We start from the raw sequence: 18,811 nt of genomic DNA on the forward strand, positions 1-18,811 counted from the left end.
AACACAGCTGAATGGTAGAGCACCTAGTGACCCAAACCCTCCGAAGCGCAAACCAGACAGCCACGAACACTCGAACCGTGCTGTGAGCCCGACGGACAGACTCCATCAACCTCGGCCGACCTGGTGAGCACTGGTCACAAAGCCCCAGCCGAGAGATGACCCGTCCGTGAACACATCGAGCGAAGGCTCAGGGCGGTGCCAAGGCACGGAACCCCGAAAACCCCAAAGAGGAAGCTGGTGACGCAGCACCAACACAAGATCCCCGGAGGAACCCAATGAATGCAAGAGGCGGAAGGGGAGTCTCCGAAGGAACTAACAGACGCCGAAGCCAAACCCGACTCCGTGGGCAGACAAGCACGCCGAAGTGCAGACTCCCGCACAACCACCCAAGCAACCGCTGAGCAACCCGGGACCCCCTCCTGTACAGCCGAAGGTGGGACCACAGCCGCAGTAACACTTCTGGAGGGAAAGACAATGAGTGGCCCAATAGCCCTAAACAAGGCCCAGGTCCGAACCCGGGACGGAAACAGATGGAAAAACCTCCAGATCACCAGGAAACCAAACCCTGGCGATCTGGAAGGAACCATCCCCTGGCGAGCAGACAAGCGGACTGACTGGGAGCCCACACCAGCCAGTCGTCGAGGTAGGCCAGACACCGAATCTCAGACTCAGACAGGGCACTAAGATCCGGTAAAGATGCAAAAAGTATACGAAGTGCTCATTACAAAATAGGGAAGGCAATAAATACAGCAAACCTGAAGCCCCACCACCAACTGTGCCAGTCCCAGAAAACTGGAGAGGAACGTGCCAAGAAGTGACCTGGAGGTCCAGGGCCACCATCCAGGCACCCGGCCCCAACAGAATCCGAACAGGAGACAACAGTCCTCCGAGGAGGGCATAGGATCCAGGGCGCATACTGAAGAAGTCCAGAAGAACTGCAGACGGGAAAAGTTCACGACTGGAAAGAGCAGACGGGAACCCCAGAAGGATGGGGCCGGATCGACCACGCCCCACGCACCCACGAAGAAGAAATGACGAAGCGCAGGGGAAGAAGCCCACCCCGCCAGCTCTGAAAACCCCCCCCAAGGGGGAGAAGCCGTCCACCGATGCCAGCAGAGGCCGGAAGACAACCCAAAGCGCCCACCAACAGCGGGATCATGCAAGAGGCAACAGAGCAAGCTGTTTCCCCAGCGCCCAGTCAACAGAGAAGGGAACAGAACCCCTTCCGAAAGAAAAAGTACACTACCTAATTCATGATGAGAGACTACGGGAAGTAAACCACACTTCGCTGGAAGACGAAGAGTGAGGGGGGCCCTGATCACCACATTCAAGATTCCCAAGGGAATTGACAGGGTTGATAAGGACAGGCTATGTAACACAAGGGGCACACGCACTAGGGGACACAGGTGGAAACTGAGTGCCCAAAAGAGCCACAGAGATAAAGATTTTTTTTTTTTTTTTTTTAGTGTCAGAATGGTAATTGGAAAGCACTAGGAAGGAATGTGGTGACTCCACACACAAGTAATGAGGCTGACCCCCATACAATTTCACATGTAGACATGATAGAGCCCAATAGGCACAGGACCCTGTACACCTGTTGATAAGACGGTTGAGAGGCGGGACCAAAGAGCCAGAGCTCAACCCCCGCAAGCACAACTAGGTGAGGACATATATTGTAAAAATACAAGTCGCCGACTAGTGGGCAGAGAGCACCACGCCGGCCAGGCAAAGAAGGCACAAAACTGCATCAAAAGGCCCACCTCGACAGCAAAACCTGCAAAGTCCCAGCACGACCACAACATGTGCCAAGACACAAAAAGATCAGTCTGCAAGCCAGGAAGACCCCAGAACCCCAGAAGGCAGAACCGGGTCACACGAGGAAACAAAGTCCCCTGAACCCACAAAAGGGGGCCCAAGAGGAAGAAACCTCCAGAACGAAACCAAGGAACCCAAAGGAACCCAGAATCGAACCAGGGGGAGCCCAAACCACCACATTTTGCCGGCGGAGAACACCACTGAAAGGCAAAGCACAGCCCCCAGCAGAACCCCCTGCGAAAACGGTCCCAACAGACCGAAAACCGAGGGACAAGGTGTGGGAGCAAGCATACCAGCCAGGGGCAGAGCCTAAACCCAAAGGCTTAGACCCAAAACAGAAAAATTGGAAAAACCCGGTGTAAAATCAACACCCAAACGTTCCCAGAGGTACAGGCAATGGCAAGAAAACACCAGAAAAGCAAAAAAACGACAACAGGAGAACAAAAACCCTGAAAAAAAAAATGAAAACTCACCCGAGACGCTCGCTCGCACACCCAGTCGCATGTAAACAAACTGCAACGCCGCCCCTGGTGGCCACGCAGGGAAACCGGCAGACGAAATGGCCGCCAGCAGGGGCTGTGACTGACGCTAAATACACAAAAACACGCCAGCAAATGTGGGAAGCTAGCAGACTGGATGGGCGAAAAACGCCGCCCAACAGCAGAAAAACCCCGCCAGGAGCAAAACTGCCCCAGAACTGCTAGCAGGCATCCCCCACAGCCCCAGGAACCAACAACAGAGGCCCCGGGGCAGAGCCGTCCTCCAAGCCCTCCGCCCTTAAAGAAAAGCAAGAGTCCATGGGAAAGGCAACAAGAAAGGGCCGCTGGTAAGACCCAGAAGCCTTGGCAGGAGGGACAGGCTCAAACCTCCGTCCCCAACCCGAACGGGGCAGCCCCCGAAAACCACCCGAGTCTCTGCCGCAACTAAACCCCGCCCCGACCCCGAATCCCGCAGACGGTCCGGAGCCGGGAACATGGAGGGAAAGGGGCGAACAGCACCTAACCAAACGGGGCGGCCACGGGGCTTTCGAGTGGGAAACCAACCTAGCATGTTGCAGCAACCTAACCTAGCTTGCAACACGGATGCCGCCTGTACTCTGAACAGTAATAACATCAGGAGAGTACTGGAGAACAAGCAGAGAATCTCTCGCAAGACTCCGGGTCAAGGTGTCAGTGACCCAACAGGCAGCATGACGGCGGTAAAAATGGCGACTGTCACCCGGAGACAAGGGAACAGCAACCAACGATCCCGTACAAGACGGGTTGGAACCCGGAAGACACATTCAATGGTCCCCTGAGCCCAGACAGGGGTTTCCAGGGCCCATAGGGTAACAACTACGGGAAGCCCGGGCAAGGTGTTGCTAACCAGTTAAGAAACCCAAACATAACAAGAGGGTAGATTATAGCACTGAAAACCCCTGAGACGTGTACAATCACGGGGGCCTAGCAGAGGGCCGCCAAACACTACCAGTGGAACTAACCACCTTAGGCAGACCCCCACCAGGCAAGAAAAATTAAAAACAAAAGAAAAACCCCGCAAAAGTACACCGTCTTCAGAGGCAACAGAAACCAGCCGCCGCTTAGGTGGCAGGCTGTGCAACATCTTGACGCCCTAACCAGCACAATACCAATCCCTACCCAGGACCAAACAAGGGCCCCAAGCCCCAGCTGGCCCCAAGGGTGAGGCAAATGCCGAGCAGCAAGAACCTCTATGGGAATGGTTCCCGAACGCCCCAGGGAAGATAACCCTGTTACGCAAGGGCAGTACTCACAGGGCGCTTAGGTACTCATGAGGTACTCCTGGCCAAAGCACAACACAACACAACACACGGCAGTGAACACCACACAAGGCAAACACCGCTTAGGAAACTGAGGCCAGAGAAGCGTCAATCCCGGTTGACATTAGCGAACGAACTGAAGCTTAGCAGCCGGCGCGGTAGGTCTGGGGCTCCCCCCTCCCCCTCCCGGGGCGGGGAGGGCTGCGCGGACGATCGGCGCGGCAGTAAAGTATGATGTTTGCTCGTTTGCTTGTTTCCTTGTGATTGTAGGGAGTTTCTACCTCTCTGTTCGGTTTTTGTTTTAGTTTTTTACCATGTGGGGTTTGTTTTGTTATGCCTACCTTTCTGGGTGCCTAACCCCGGTCGATGGCAGATAAGGAAAACCCCAACCACAAGGGGTTTTCCAGGGCCATTGCTTCCTGAAACCTCTCTGAAGGGGCCAGGTTCTGGCGCTGGTCCCTGGTAGGTCTGAACTCCTTAGCTAATGTCCTGGTCTAATATAACATACATTAGCCCGATATGCTCCAGGGAGCCGTAGGGGCTCCCCACAGAAAAATTATTTTTTCTTCCTAACCTGTTAATTTCTGTTCACTGATCACGGGAAAAATAATAAAAAAAATCGTAAGTGGCATATATTGCCCGCTAAAGGGCGGGGAAGTCTGGCAAATTATAGGCGCAGACTCAGCGTGCGTCCCAGGCGGTCTGTTGCTCGCCAGCTATCAGGCCGGAGTTGCCACAAAGAGATAATTACCTATTTATTTCAATGTCTCCGATTGATTTTTCATAGTTTTTTTTGCTGTAATATTATTCAATAGTGTAGTTTGATATATTTATATAATAAAATGAGTGAATCATTGCTGTACTCAAAAATATTGTGTGCATATTGTTATCTTGAGGTTATCTTGAGATGATTTCGGGGCTTTTTAGTGTCCCCTGTGGCCCGGTCCTCGACCAGGCCTCCACCCCCAGGAAGCAGCCCGTGACAGCTGACTAACACCCAGGTACCTATTTTACTGCTAGGTAACAGGGGCATAGGGTGAAAGAAACATTGCCCTTTGTTTCCCGCCGGCGCCTGGGATCGAACCCAGGACCACAGGATCACAAGTCCAGCGTGCTGTCCGCTCGGCCGACCGGCTCCCAATTTTTTATTAACAGCCACTAGTATGCGTAGCATTTCGGGCAGGTCCCTGGAATACGATCCCCGCCGCGAAGAATCGTTTTTTTAACTTGTTGATTCAATTATGTTCATCAACCAGTGAACAAATACTTTGTCGGTTATTAAACTATAAGCACAGGTTATATATATGTATCTGCATGTTTTGTTCACTATAACGAACCACTAAGTAGCTATTATGAATCAAAAAGTAACGAGGAGTGACCGCCGTGTACCAGCCAGCCACTCCCGCCCTCCCTCAAGTCATCTGACTCACCCACATTTTCCTCCCACAATACTGTTTTTGCTATAATTCACTATATACAGACGTTATATATAAGTATCTACATGTTTTGTTCACCATAACTGTACATCTAAGCTTATATGGCGAGTAAAGGCACAAAGACGTAGGACCTTACACAGTCAGCTGATGGCTGCCGCCCTCAAGACCAGACACACTAATATTTCTCCTCCAACAATACTGTGTGGTGTTATTATGCTATATATCTTATATACAGACGTTATATATAAGTATTTACATGTTTTGTTCACCATAACTGTACATCTAAGCTTGTATGGTGAGTAAAGGCACAAAGACGTAGGACCTCACACAGTCAGCTAATGACTGCCGCCCTCAAGGCCAGACGCACTAATATTTCTCTTTCAACAATACTGTGTGGCGTTATTACGCTATATACACACATTATATATAAATATCTACCTGTTTTATTCACCATACTTGTACAAATAAACTGGTATGGTGCCCAAAGACCATCGTGGTAACCAGTAAACAACACCGTTGTCTGCACGGTGGCGTCGTGCAGACGACGCCACCGCCCTCACCAAAATAGCGGCTCCAAATCTTCTCTTGCTGTTTATACCCTCTATACACACGTTATATATAAGTATCTACATTTGTGTTCACCATAGCGAACACTAAGCTGGTATGGTGAGTGCAGTCAATAAAAGGTGGCCACACACAGTCAGAAGACATCGTCACCACCCTGCCTCCCACAGCATTACTCCTCCCTCCATGGCACACAGCGCTAAATATCACCACAATCCTGCTATTATCAGAACCCTGGTCAGTTTTATCACAGTCAGGGTCTTCTGTAATAATATCATCGCTACCTAATAGCATGAACAAGTATATTTTGGCATTTTTAGGCGATGCTGTGGTCACAAGCTGAAAATCAGTGCTGTTAGCTCATGCTGGGTGCGTCAGGCTTGGTTGCTCATTCAATACTGAGGCCAATAACACCCAGGAGTTTGGCCCACGATTTTTTTTTTTAAAAAAAAAATGGCGTCTGTTTACAAGAGCCCTGATGAAGGTGTGGCGAACCCAGGGTATCCGCGGGCCGTTTAAATCTTGCGTAGTACTCCAACACGTCATATGACGTGATGCGCAGTTAACTGGAACAACGTCCAACACGTCATATGACGTGATGCGCACTTTAAGGGTTAAAGATTTCTCACATAATATATAGGTTGTGTGGGGTCTATGTTCTCCTATTCCACATTCCATAACATGGCATTTATTAACATTAAATTCCATTTGCCAAGTGGCGCTCCATGTAGTTATTTTGTCCAGGTCTTCTTGAAGGGCATGACAATCATCTAAGTTTCTTATCCTTCCTATTATCTTAGCATCATCAGCAAACATGTTCATATAATTCTGTATACCAACTGGTAGATCATTTATGTAGACAATAAACATCACTGGTGCAAGAACTGAACCCTGTGGTACTCCACTTGTGACATTTCTCCAGTCCGATACATTGCCTCTGATCACAGAGCCCTCATTTTTCTGTCAGTCAGAAAATTTTTCATCCATGTTAGAAGCGTACCTGTCACTCCAATATTTTCCAGTTTCCAGAAAAATCTCTTATGTGGAACTCTGTCGAAACCCTTTTTTTAGGTCCAGATAGATGCAGTCAACCCAACCAACTCTTTCCTGTAAAATCTCTGTTGCTCGATCATAGAAACTGAGTAAATTCGATACACAGGATCTTCCAGATCGAAAACCAGACTGTCTGTCTGATATTATATCATTTCTCTCCAGGTGTTCTACCCATTTAGATTTAATTATTTTTTCCAATATTTTGACTATTACACTGGTCAATGATACCGGTCTATAATTAAGGGGGTCTTCCCTGCTTCCACTTTTGTAGATTGGAACTTTGTTAGCCTTTTTCCACACATCAGCTACAACTCCTGTAAACAGGGATGCCTGAAAAATCAGTTGAAGAGGAATGCTGAGCTCAGGAGCACATTTTCTCAGAACCCATGGTGAAACTCCATCTGGACCAACTGCTTTGTTCTTATTTAGCTCCTTGAGCATTTTTTCCACTTCGTCTCTAGACACCTCTATGTGCTCTATGTTGTTCTCTGGAATTCTTATTGTATCTGGTTCCCTGAAGATTTCATTTTGTACAAACTCACTTTGGAACTTTTCGTTTAATGTTTCACACATTTCCTTTTCATTTTCCGTGAATCTATTTCCCATTTTCAACCTCTGAATATTATCCTTTACCTGCAATTTGTTGTTTATGAATTTATAGAATAGACCTGGTTCTGTTTTACATTTGTCTGCAATCCCTTTTTCAAAATTTCTTTCTGCCTCTCTCCTCACTGCTGTGTAGTTGTTTCTCGCATCTTTGTATCGCTGGTATGTTTGGGGGTTCGGCCTCTTCCTGTATTGATTCCATTTTTGTGTCTTTTGGTCTCTGGCCCTCTCGCACTTTCTGTTGAACCAATCCTGTTTCCTAGTTCTGCTTCTCTGTTTTGGTATAAATTTTTTTGTGCCTTTATCATATATTTCACAAAACCTGATATACATCTCATTCACTTCCTTGCCTAGCAATAAGTCTGTCCAATTATACTCACTAAAAAATTTTCTAAGGTTGCCATAATGTCCTCTCCTAAAGTAAGGTTTTTCATTTGCATCGACCGTCATATTTTCTTCCAGATTATAACGCATTGCATACTTTATTCCCAAAAAGACATGGTCACTTTTACCCAAGGGAGGATGGGTGTGTGTGCGCGCGCGTACGCTTGTGACTAGGAAATCAAGCCCGTCTATTATGCACACTATAGGCATGAACAGATGAAGACGAGGGCATGTAAGTTGAAGATGAGGGCATTCGTCCCTTGATTTCTCAATGTAACATCATAAGAGTGCATTTGGCTGGGAAGCAGTTGACGCTGCAAAGCTACATTGGTAACACCACATACATCACTACCACTAGCTGTAACACCACATACAACACCACCACTAGCTGTATCATCCCGTACAACTCTACCCCTAGCTGTAACACCGCACACAACACAACCACTAGTTGTAACACCACACACAACACTACCACTAGTTGTAACACCACACACAACACTACCACTAGTTGTAACACCACACACAACACTACCCCTAGCTGTAACACCGCACACAACACAACCACTAGTTGTAACACCACACACAACACTACCACTAGCTGTAACTCTACAGACAACACTACCCCTAGCTGTAACACCATATACAACACTACCACTAGTTGTAACACCCACATGCCACAACTAAGGAACACCAAATAACAGTTATCTTCAACAAGAAATGTGATGATGGAAAAAGAAATCGTCTTTACAAGAAGTAAATGAAATATAATAGCAAATATACTTACGCTAAGCTTTTCAAATTTCTTCAGAAATGCAGCGATACCAGCTGTAGCTGAATGAGCAGCTGCTGAGAGAGCATCCGAGTCCTGAGAACTAAAAGGAAAAACTATGTATAAACCTTGCATTAATAAATAAATATGCAATACTGTACATCATACATATACTACTTGCATACTGTACTGGGAGAAAAGTACGGACAAATTTAAGAACAGTGCAACTACTGTAGGGAAGCCAAAATTATCCCAAAGCCGTCAAGATGATAAACCAGATATTGTACACGATTTACTGATCAAACTGAAAAAGTGGGTGTTTTATATATTTTAGTTTTGTGTGTTTGAACCCCTGAAATGTGACACCTCACAGCCTGTATAGAAGGGGTAAAAAAAAGAAAAAAAAAAAAGAAAAAAAAAATGAATGTAATGAAATGCTTCTTTCTGGTCTGTTCTTTGGTGGCTTCACCCAAATAGATTAACCCTTGTGTTGCTAAGGGCAATTTGGCCTTTGTCACCCACAGGGCGCATAAAAAAAAAATCTCCTTAAAACCTATTAATTTGTCTTCCCTGATCACGGGAAAAATAATAAAAAAAATCATAAGTGGCATATTTTGGCCGCAATAGGTCGGGGAAGTCTGGCAAAAAAGAGGCGCTGACTCAGGAAGCGTCAGGAAAGTTCTGCTTCGCCAAAGCTGGCAGTTGGGGGGTTGCCACAAAGATATAATTACCTAATTAATTCAATGTCTTATTTTTTCTTTGTTTTTTTTTGCTATAATGTTATTCAATAGTGTGTAGTGTGATATATTTATAAAATAAAATGTGTGAACCTTCCTTTAAACGGCCTTTTCGGACCTTTGAATCTTCCCTTCTCGCCGCCAAGCGTCGAAAGAACCAGCTCAGGTTTCTTTAAGACTGTCTTGCTGAGCAAGTTCTCCCTCTTTCTTTATCTCACTTTCTCCAGTTCAACACTTCGGGATCTCCTTTCCCTGAACATGCCCGCCTTCTTCTTCAAGAACTTATTCATGCCACCTCCTTGCAAGTTGACAAGGCTTTTCTTGCTGTTCGTCAACAGCAACGCTTTCTGCCCTCTTCTCTTCCCAGTGATCTATGCAATATCATTTTTCCAATTGCATTTGACACTGCTCACGACGTCTCCTCTTCCCACCACTCCTCCACACTACACAACAAACTTCAACGCCTGATCTCCAACAGTCCTTGGGCCAAATACTCTCTCTCTGACTGTGTTACCAACCTTTCGTCCTACTCTCTTTCTAAGCACCAGCAAGAACTTCTTGGTCTTGGTCAGTCTTTTGTTACTTCCCCTGGCCCATGCTGTGGCATTGATCTCATTAGTTTCTTTGACAGGTTTGTCAATTCTAACTCTAGTACTCTTTCAGACCTGTCTGCCTTTAGAGGGGCCCTTATCCCCGTTCTTGACAGCTTGTTTTCTAAAAATCACCACCTTTCTCGTCGCTTCCAGCTTGCCCTTGCCTCCCTAAAATCTAACAACTCTATTCTTATCCTTCCTTCCGACAAAGGCAATTCGGTGGTTGTCCTTGACCGTGAGGACTACCTCCGAAAAGCAGATGTCTTGCTCTCTGACTCTCGCACTTATGCTCCTCTGACTTCTAACCCTTTGGATCGCCTCAAAACTTCCTTTAACCACAAACTAAGACAGCTCTCTAGTCTTTGCCCTCCTGACTTTGATCTCATTAAACGTTTCCGTGTCATCTGCCCTTCTCTTCCTTATTTCTAAGGTCTTCCTAAGACTCATAAACCTGGTGTTCCTCTTCGTCCTATCATTTCTTCACGGGGCTCTGTCAGCTATCCTCTTGCCTCCTGGCTCGCTAAAACCCTGACACCTTACCTTGGCACTTTTTCCCCTGCCCACCTTCGTCACTCTCAGGACTTCATAGAAAGACTGCGCCTGCAGCCCTTTTGTAAGATGCTTAGTCTTGATGTCGACTCTCTGTTCACTAATGTTCCGCTCGATGACGTTCTCTCTTTCCTCAGACAGAAGACGTCAGAGGGCCTCCTTCCTCTCCCGCTTCCCACTGACGTTTTCCTCGATCTCATTAGACTCTGTGTTGACTAACTCTTTCTCTTTCAACGGTAAATATTACACTCAAACTTTCGGTGTCGCTCTGGGTTCCCCTCTCTCCCCTGTTCTTGCTAATTTCTACATGGAATACTTCGAAACTGTTCTTCTTCCTTCTATTGATACTCGTCCCTCTCTCTGGCTTCGCTATGTTGATGACATTTTTGCTTTATGGCCTCATGACCTTAATCTTTTCCAGCCTTTCCTCGCCTCTCTTAACAATCTGGCTCCTTCTATCCATTTTAAAGTTGAGTGGGAATCTAATTCCCTCCTTCCTTTTCTTGATGTTCATGTTCACAGCTCTGTGTCTGGGTTATCTTTCTCTGTCTACAGTAAACCCGTGCATAGTGGCATGTACATTCACTTCTTTTCCTACCATCCTCCTCCTGTTAAGAAAAGTGTCCTTGTCTCTCTCTTCCTCCGCGCTCTACGCATCAGCGACCCTCAGTTTCTTGATTCTGAAATTGCCTTTATCTACAAATCATTCTCTCGCCTTGGTTATCCTTTGCATTTCATCAACCTTGCCTACTCTCAAGCTAAACAAAATTTCTTTCATCCTAAACCTGGAGCCGGTCGGCCGAGCGGACAGCACGCTGGACTTGTGATCCTGTGGTCCTGGGTTCGATCCCAGGCGCCGGCGAGAAACAATGGGCAGAGTTTCTTTCACCCTATGTCCCTGTTACCTAGCAGTAAAATAGGTACTTGGGTGTTAGTCAGCTGTCACGGGCTGCTTCCTAGGGGTGGAGGCCTGGTCGAGGACCAGGCCGCGGGGACACTAAAAACCCCTGAAATCATCTCAAGATAACCTGCTTCCAACACTAGTAGCACTGTACTATGCCTTCCCTTCATATCTGAACTCAAAACTTTTACCAATACCTTTCGTCCTCTTGACATTAAACTCGCCTTTCGACAAACCAACACACTTTGTAGCAATCTAGTTCACACTGCTCCTCCTGCTTCTAATGCTGCTGGTGTCTACTCTATTTCCTGTTCATCTTGTCCTCTCCAATACTTTGGCGAAACTGGCCATACACTGAATGACAGACTTAAAGAACACAAGAGAAGTGGTAAGTCTGCAGACACTAACAATGCTCTCTTCTGCCATGTGAGGGATTCTAATCATCCCATTGATTGGTCTTCCTCCAAAATAATCTTTCCTGCTTCTACTCTACACAGACGCCGTCTTGTAGAATCGCCTCTGATACACAATGTACCCAACATGAACTTGAGTCCTGGCTTTGTTGCTGTGGACTCTTCCCTTTCACAGTATATACTCAAATGCTCTAATCTTTCTAACAAACGTCACTTAACATAAGCTTACCCCTTCCATTTATCTTTCTTTCTCTTTCCTTTTCTTTCTCTCTTCTCCCCTTTTTCTGTTCATTGTTTTCTCCTACGCTCCCTTGCTATCCTCTTCTTTTTCCTATTACTATCTCCTTCTCATTCGGTGGTTATAATAGGAGCTGTCTCGTATGGGCCAATAGGCCCTCTGCAGTTCTCATTATTACTACTATCCCCTACACCTTACTTTCCTCCTCAGCTCTCTCTTGCCTATTTATTGCCTGTCTCTACCTCCTCATCACAATCGACTTGATAACGGTCCAGGACGGACCGAAACGTCGTCGTCCCTTCAACTTCTAGTGTGTGGTCTGGTCAACATACTTCAGCCATGTTATTGTGACTCATCGCCTGCAAATGTGTGAACTATCGCTATACTCAAAATTATGGTGTGCATATTATTGATTCAATTATTATGGTCATAAAACAGTGAACAAATACTTTGTCAGTTATTACCCTATATACACAGGTTATAAATAAGTATCTGCCTATTTTGCTCACCATAACGAACCACTAAATTGATAATGCGAGTCGAAAAGCAATGAGGTGTGGCCAGCCAGCCACTCGCTATTACTCCCTCCCTCAAAAACTCCTCACTCGCCCACATCCTCCACCCACCATACAGATTTTGCTTTTATTCGCTATATACAGACGTTATATACAAGTATCTACATGTTCTGTTCACCATAACTGTTCATCTAAGCTGGTATAGTGCAAGTCAGGAAGATGATGCCACCTCCCTCACCAAAATGGCTTCTCTCGACACTCCTTTTGCTGTTATTGCACTATATATACACGTTATATGTTAGTATCTACATTTGAGTTCCCCCATAGCGAACCACTAATCTTGTATGGTGATGGCAGACAGTAACAGGTGGCCACACAACTCATGCTCCCTAATCGTCACTGGTTCAAGGCCAGACGCACTAACATTCCTCCTTCAAGTATACTGTTGTGGTGTTATTACCCTATATACACACACATTATATGCAAGTATCTACATGTTTTGTTCACCATAACTATTCAACTAAGGCGGCATAGTACCCAAAGAGCTTAGTAGCCACCCTTACCCAGCGTGACAAGTCATGCAGATGTCACCATCTCCCTCACCAAAATGGCTTCTCTCGACACTTCTTTTGCTGTCATTACACTATATATACATGTTATATAAATGTATCAACATTTGTGTTCACCATAAGGAATCACTAAGTTGGTATGCCAAGTCAAACAGCTGCAAGGAGTGACCACCACACACCAACTAGCCCGCCACTGGCTGTCATTCCCTGCCCTCCCTCACCTCACCTGACTCGCCAACCTTCTCTTCCCACCATACTGTTTTTTGCTTTTATTCACTATATACAGACGTTATATATAAGTATCTGCATGTTTTGTTCACCATAGCGAACGACTAAGCTGGTATAGGGAGTCCAGACAGTAAAAGTTGGTCACACAGTCAACAGATAACGTTACCTCCCTCCCCACCAAGATTACTCCTCCCACTACAGCACTAATTATCAAAACAATCCTGCTATTATCAGAATCCTGGACATTTTTATCGCAGTCAGGGGTCTTCTGTAATACTATCATCGCTAAATAATAGCATATACTTGTATATTTTGACATTTTTAGGCGATGCTGTGGTCACAAGCTGAACAGCAGTGTTGTGAGCTCATGCTGCGTGTGCCAGCCTTGGTGGCTCACTCAGTACTGAGGTCCTAACACCTGGGAATGTTGCCCCCGACTTTTTTTAAAAAATGGCATCTGTTTACAAGAGCCCTGCTTGATACTTGCTTGATGGGGTTCTGGGAGCTCTTCTACTCCCCAAGCCTGGCCCGAGGCCAGGCTTGACTTGTGAGTTTGGTCCACCAGGCTGTTGCTTGGAGCGGCCCGCAGGCCCACATACCCATTACAGCCCGGTTGGTCCGGCACTCCTTGAAGAAAACAATCTAGTTTTCTCTTGAAGATGTCCACGGTTGTTCCAGCAATATATCTGATGCTCACTGGTAGGACGTTGAACAACCGCGAACCTCTGATGTTTATACAGTGTTCTCTATTTGTGCCTATGGCACCTGTGATCTTCACTGGTTCTATCCTGAATTTTCTTCCATATCGTTCATTCCAGTACGTTGTTATTTTACTGTGCATATTTGGGACCTGTCCCTCCAGTATTTTCCATGTGTATATTATTTGGTATCTCTCTCGTCTCCTTTCTAGAAAGTACATTTGGAGAGCTTTGAGACGATCCCAATAATTTAGGTGCTTTATCTCGTCTATGTGTGCCGTATATGTTCTCTATATTCCCTCTATTTCAGCAATCACTCCTGCTCTGAAGGGGGAAATGAGTACTGAGCAGTACTCAAGACGGGACAACACACGTGATTTGAAGAGTACAACCATTGTGATGGGATTTCTGGACTTGAAGGTTCTCGTAATCCATCCTATCATTTTTCTGACTGAGACACAATACTTGCTTGGTTATGCTCCCTAAACGTTAGGTCGTTGGACATCATTATTCTCAAATCCTTGACATGCTGTTTTCCTACTATGGGCAGATTCGATTGTGTTTTGTACCCTGTATTATGTTTCAGATCCTCATTTTTGCCGTACCTGAGTACCTGGAATTTACCACCGTTAAACATCATGTTATTATCTGCTGCCCAATCGAAAACTTTGTGAATGTCTGTCTGTAGTTTTTCAATGTCTTCAGCAGAGGTAATTTTCATGCTGATTTTTGTATCATCTGCAAAGGATGACACGAAGCTGTGACTTGTATTTTTGTCTATATCAGATAAGAGAATAAGGAACAGCAGTGATGCAAGGACTGTACCTTGAGGTACAGAGCTTTTAACTGCGCTCGGACTCAATTTTATTTGATTGACTGTTACTCTTTGTGTTCTGTGATGAACACTGATGAAGTTATGTTGAGGTGAACCCTGTGTATCAGTGGGCCGTTTAAATCTTGCCTAGTACTCCAAAACGTCATATGACGTGATGTGCAATTTTGGGCAAGTTAATCAACATGTCATATGACGTGTTGTGCAGTTTAAGGGTTAACACCAGGCCCTTGCGAGGCTTAAAAAGCCTAATGTCCCGAGGTCAAAACTTGGTCCCTTCACAAAGGAAAAAGAACCAGAGGGTTTAAGATCATACTAATTGATAGAATAGGCCACCAGAAAAGTAGGATGAAGCAAAACATATAACAGCAGAGTAAAAATAAACATAAAATTTGGAAAAAAAAAAAAAAAAAAAAAAAAAAAAAAAAAAAAATCCCTAAAATAAAATAGTAGAGTAAATCACGCAACCTGTTATTTCTAGTTACAGTCGAAAATCCCCCAACCACACCTGCCGGCCATCATGTTGTCTCGGTCTTAATCGAATGGAACACCAAAAGCAAAAATCGACACCAGGAAGGAGAAGTGTGTGAGCCACTGAAGCACTAAGCAGATAAAACCAGCATTGAATGTAATTGTAATTGAAACGCTAGTATACTGATTAAATGCCATATTACTTGAGTGTCATCAGCTGCGGAGTTCTTGTTGCCTACCACGGACCATGAGCCAGAACCTGGCCCCCTCAGAGAGGCGAAGGGAGCGATGGTCTATGAACACTTTACACGTAAAGTTAATCATCTTTGCCATTATCAGGGAAGCACCCAGGAAGATGGACGAATCAAAACAAACTACTACATAATTAAAAAACAAGACCGAAGCCCTAATACTGCCAAAAAACTCCACACAGTGAAAACAACCAAAACTTCGTCGAACCAATTTCTTGCTAGTTAGGCTCCACCTCCCTCCTGGTTAGGGGAAAGGAGGGAGCCGGGCCGGTTGACCCAGACTGCCACAGTTCAGTTTAAGAACGATGAAAAAAACTGCAGACTGTAGGGAGGGAGGTTGTTAGGGAACCTCTGGGGCTTGCCCAGAAACTGGCATTTCATTACATTCAACACTAGTTTTCTGGGATGATCCTTGTGGGTCCCAAAAGCTAGCTATCCACAGAGACAGGAATAAACAAAGGACTTACCTATGGTGCTTCTGCCTACCTGGTATCAAGTCGAAGGCGAGACTTGCTGATGCGACACACACACACCAAGGCAACACAAGGTCACCAAGAAACCAGGGATGGTGACAAGATACCAAGCCACCAAGACCCTGGGCACCCACCAAAACCATTACACCTGAATGATGACCATTGCATTGCGAGAGTTTTGGTGGGTGCCTTGGGTGCCCATTGTACAACTGAGCCTGAGGGGGTTTTCCAGGACTTATAGGGTGAATAAATCCTACAGGAAGCCCAGGCACTGGGGCCAGCTTCTCTGGTAAGTCCCCTCTCGGTGCAAGCAAGTGCCAGACTACTAGAAGCCACTAGGAAGGCCCAAGGGGGTAGGAAGACACCCTTGGCACACCTAATTAGGCAAACAGCAGAATTCCCAAGCAAGAAGCAAGCAAATAAAACGGGAGTGAAACTAAAAAATTAATCAAAACCCAAGAACTCGACAATGGGAAACAAGCAGGCCTGGGAGAAACATCAGTGAGGAAACGGAATCATCAGTGAGTCTTCGCTAGCTGAAGAGCAGGCAGCAGTATCCACAGTGTGCCCCACTGGTAATAAAACAACTCCGCGTAGCCAGGGCAAGACGGAAAGCACAAGACCCCCGGCTTACCCCAAAGGCGAGGACCATCACCTGCGAGGAAGCCTCCTGAAGTGAGTGCTGCCTGAGCGCCCCCAGGGAAGGCAACCGTGAATGCACAAGGGCAGTACTAACAGAGTGCACAGGGAAGATAACCCTGAGCACATGCAGTTCCTGTATTTCAAAACTCCTGGCTCACACACCTCTATATAGGAACACCACCTCAAAGGCAAAAACACCAAAGAAAATGGGAAACTGGAGCCAGAGCAACAACTAACAACTCTGCACACTACATCAGTCAAGAACTGACTGGTGGCGGCCCGGATCAGCTGGGCTCCCTCCTCCCTCCTTAGGGGGGAGGTGGAGTTACAAGTGGAGGGCGGAGGGGTTGGTTCGACAAAATTTTGGTTGTTTGTTTTCATTGTGTGGGAGTTCTTTTGACAATATTAGGGCTTTGGTCTTGTTTGTAAATCATTCAGTAGTTTGTTTTGATTCACCTATCTTTCTGGGTGCTTACCTGATGGGGGCAAAGATGATAAACTATACATGTAAAACGTTCATAGGCCAGCGCTCCCTTCGCCTCTCTGAGGGAGCCAGGTTCTGGCTTGTGGTCATAGAAGGCAAAATGAACCCCGTGACTGATGACATTTGGAACTTAATCAGTATGCCGACAGGGACAGGGCTCCCCACAGAAAAGGCTTTCGACAGAGTCCCACACAAGAGGTTGTTTTTAGAAACTGTAAGATAGTGACGGTGCTGACATGGATGAAATTTTTTTAACTGTCAGAAAGATGATAGTGGGAATCAGAGGCAAAGTATCTGACAGAAGAAGTGTTACTAGCAGAGTACCACAAGGTTCAGTTCATTCACCAATAATGTTCATCATCTACAATGGTGGTTCCCAAACTCTTCATGGTCATTACCCTTTTTTCATATAGCATCCTTATTATTGGCCCCCCTACACCTAGTATTAAGTTGACCAGACCACACACTAGAAGGTGAAGGGACGACGACGTTTCGGTCCGTCCTGGACCATTCTCAAGTCGATTGTCAATCGACTTGAAAATGGTCCAGGACGGACCGAAACGTCGTCATCCTGTCAACATACTTTAGCCATGTTATTGTGACTCATCGCCTGCACCTAGTATTAAGGTTTTGTTTAGCAACCTGTGAGCTTACTGTACTAGCTGGTTATTTCTCCCCTTCTCTCAGGTATCATAATCTGCACAGTGCCCCCTTATGGGGCCCTACATTAGTGCCATAAGTTAGGGCCCCTTACATAGCGCACAAAGGCCCACCAGGGGAACATGGCCCCCAGTTTGGGAACCAGTGGTTTACATAAATGATCTACCAGAAGGAATACAGAATTATATGGACATGTTTGCTGATGCTGCTAAGCTAGTGGGGAAGATAGAAGACCAAGATGATTGTTATGCCCTTCAAATTGATCTTGGAGCACCATGTAGCAAATGGAATTCAATGTGAATAAATGACATGTTATGGAATGTGGAATAGGAGAAAGTAGACCACACATACAACCAATGCCGAAACAACGTGGACATCTTCAAGAGTGCCGGACCAACTGGGCTGTGGTGGGTATGTGGGCCTGTGGGCTGCTGCAAGCAACAGCCTAGTGGACCAAACTCTCAAGACAAGCCCAGCCTTGGGCCGGGCTTGGGGAGTAGAAGACCCATTAAGCAGGTATCAAGCAGGTATAAATTATGTTGGAAGGAATTAAAGAACTCTGACAAAGAAAGAGATCTAGGAGTGGTTCTGGACAGTAGAATGTCACCAGAGGAACACAAAGGACATTATGCGAAGAGTGTATGCTATACTTTTCAACTTCAGAATTGCTTTTAATTACATGGATGGTGAAATTACTAAAGTAACTGTTCATGACCTTTGCGAGACCAAAACTGTAATATGCAGCAGTTGCATGTCGCCCATATCTCAAGATACACATCAATAAACTGGAAAAGGTGCAAAGGAATGCCACAAAATGACTGAGTCCTGAAAAACAAGAGTTATGAAAAGAGGCCAGAACCATTAAATATACCAAAGATAGTTGGTCTTCTGATCTTCTGATCACCACTTACAAAATAATAATGGCAACTGACCAAATTGACAAAGGAATTCCTGAAACTGGCAACCTCAAGAACAAGAGATCATAGATTCAAACTAATGAAACAAAGGTGCTAAAAAAAATATTAGTAAGTTTCCTTTGGCAAACAGTGTGTTTGCAAAAAGCACTGTTGGAATAAGTGAGAAAGAAGCGGAGCCAAAACTGTCAGTAGTTTCAAAGCGTTATATGACAGTACTAGAAAGACAGGACACCACG

General features: G+C 45.7%; 1 protein-coding gene across 1 annotated transcript in view; it reads right to left on the bottom strand.

Annotated features, from left to right (window-relative positions):
* Nucleotides 1–18,811, bottom strand: part of LOC123767096 (kinesin-like protein KIF14) — a 474,367-nt gene that overhangs the window by 21,302 nt on the left and 434,254 nt on the right. Inside the window, 1 exon segment of the mRNA XM_045756600.2 lies at nucleotides 8,420–8,507. Within this exon segment, the coding sequence (XP_045612556.2) occupies nucleotides 8,420–8,507 (88 nt within the window).

The sequence above is a fragment of the Procambarus clarkii genome, chromosome 53, assembly GCF_040958095.1.
Source record: "Procambarus clarkii isolate CNS0578487 chromosome 53, FALCON_Pclarkii_2.0, whole genome shotgun sequence".
Taxonomy (NCBI): Eukaryota; Metazoa; Arthropoda; class Malacostraca; order Decapoda; family Cambaridae; genus Procambarus; species Procambarus clarkii.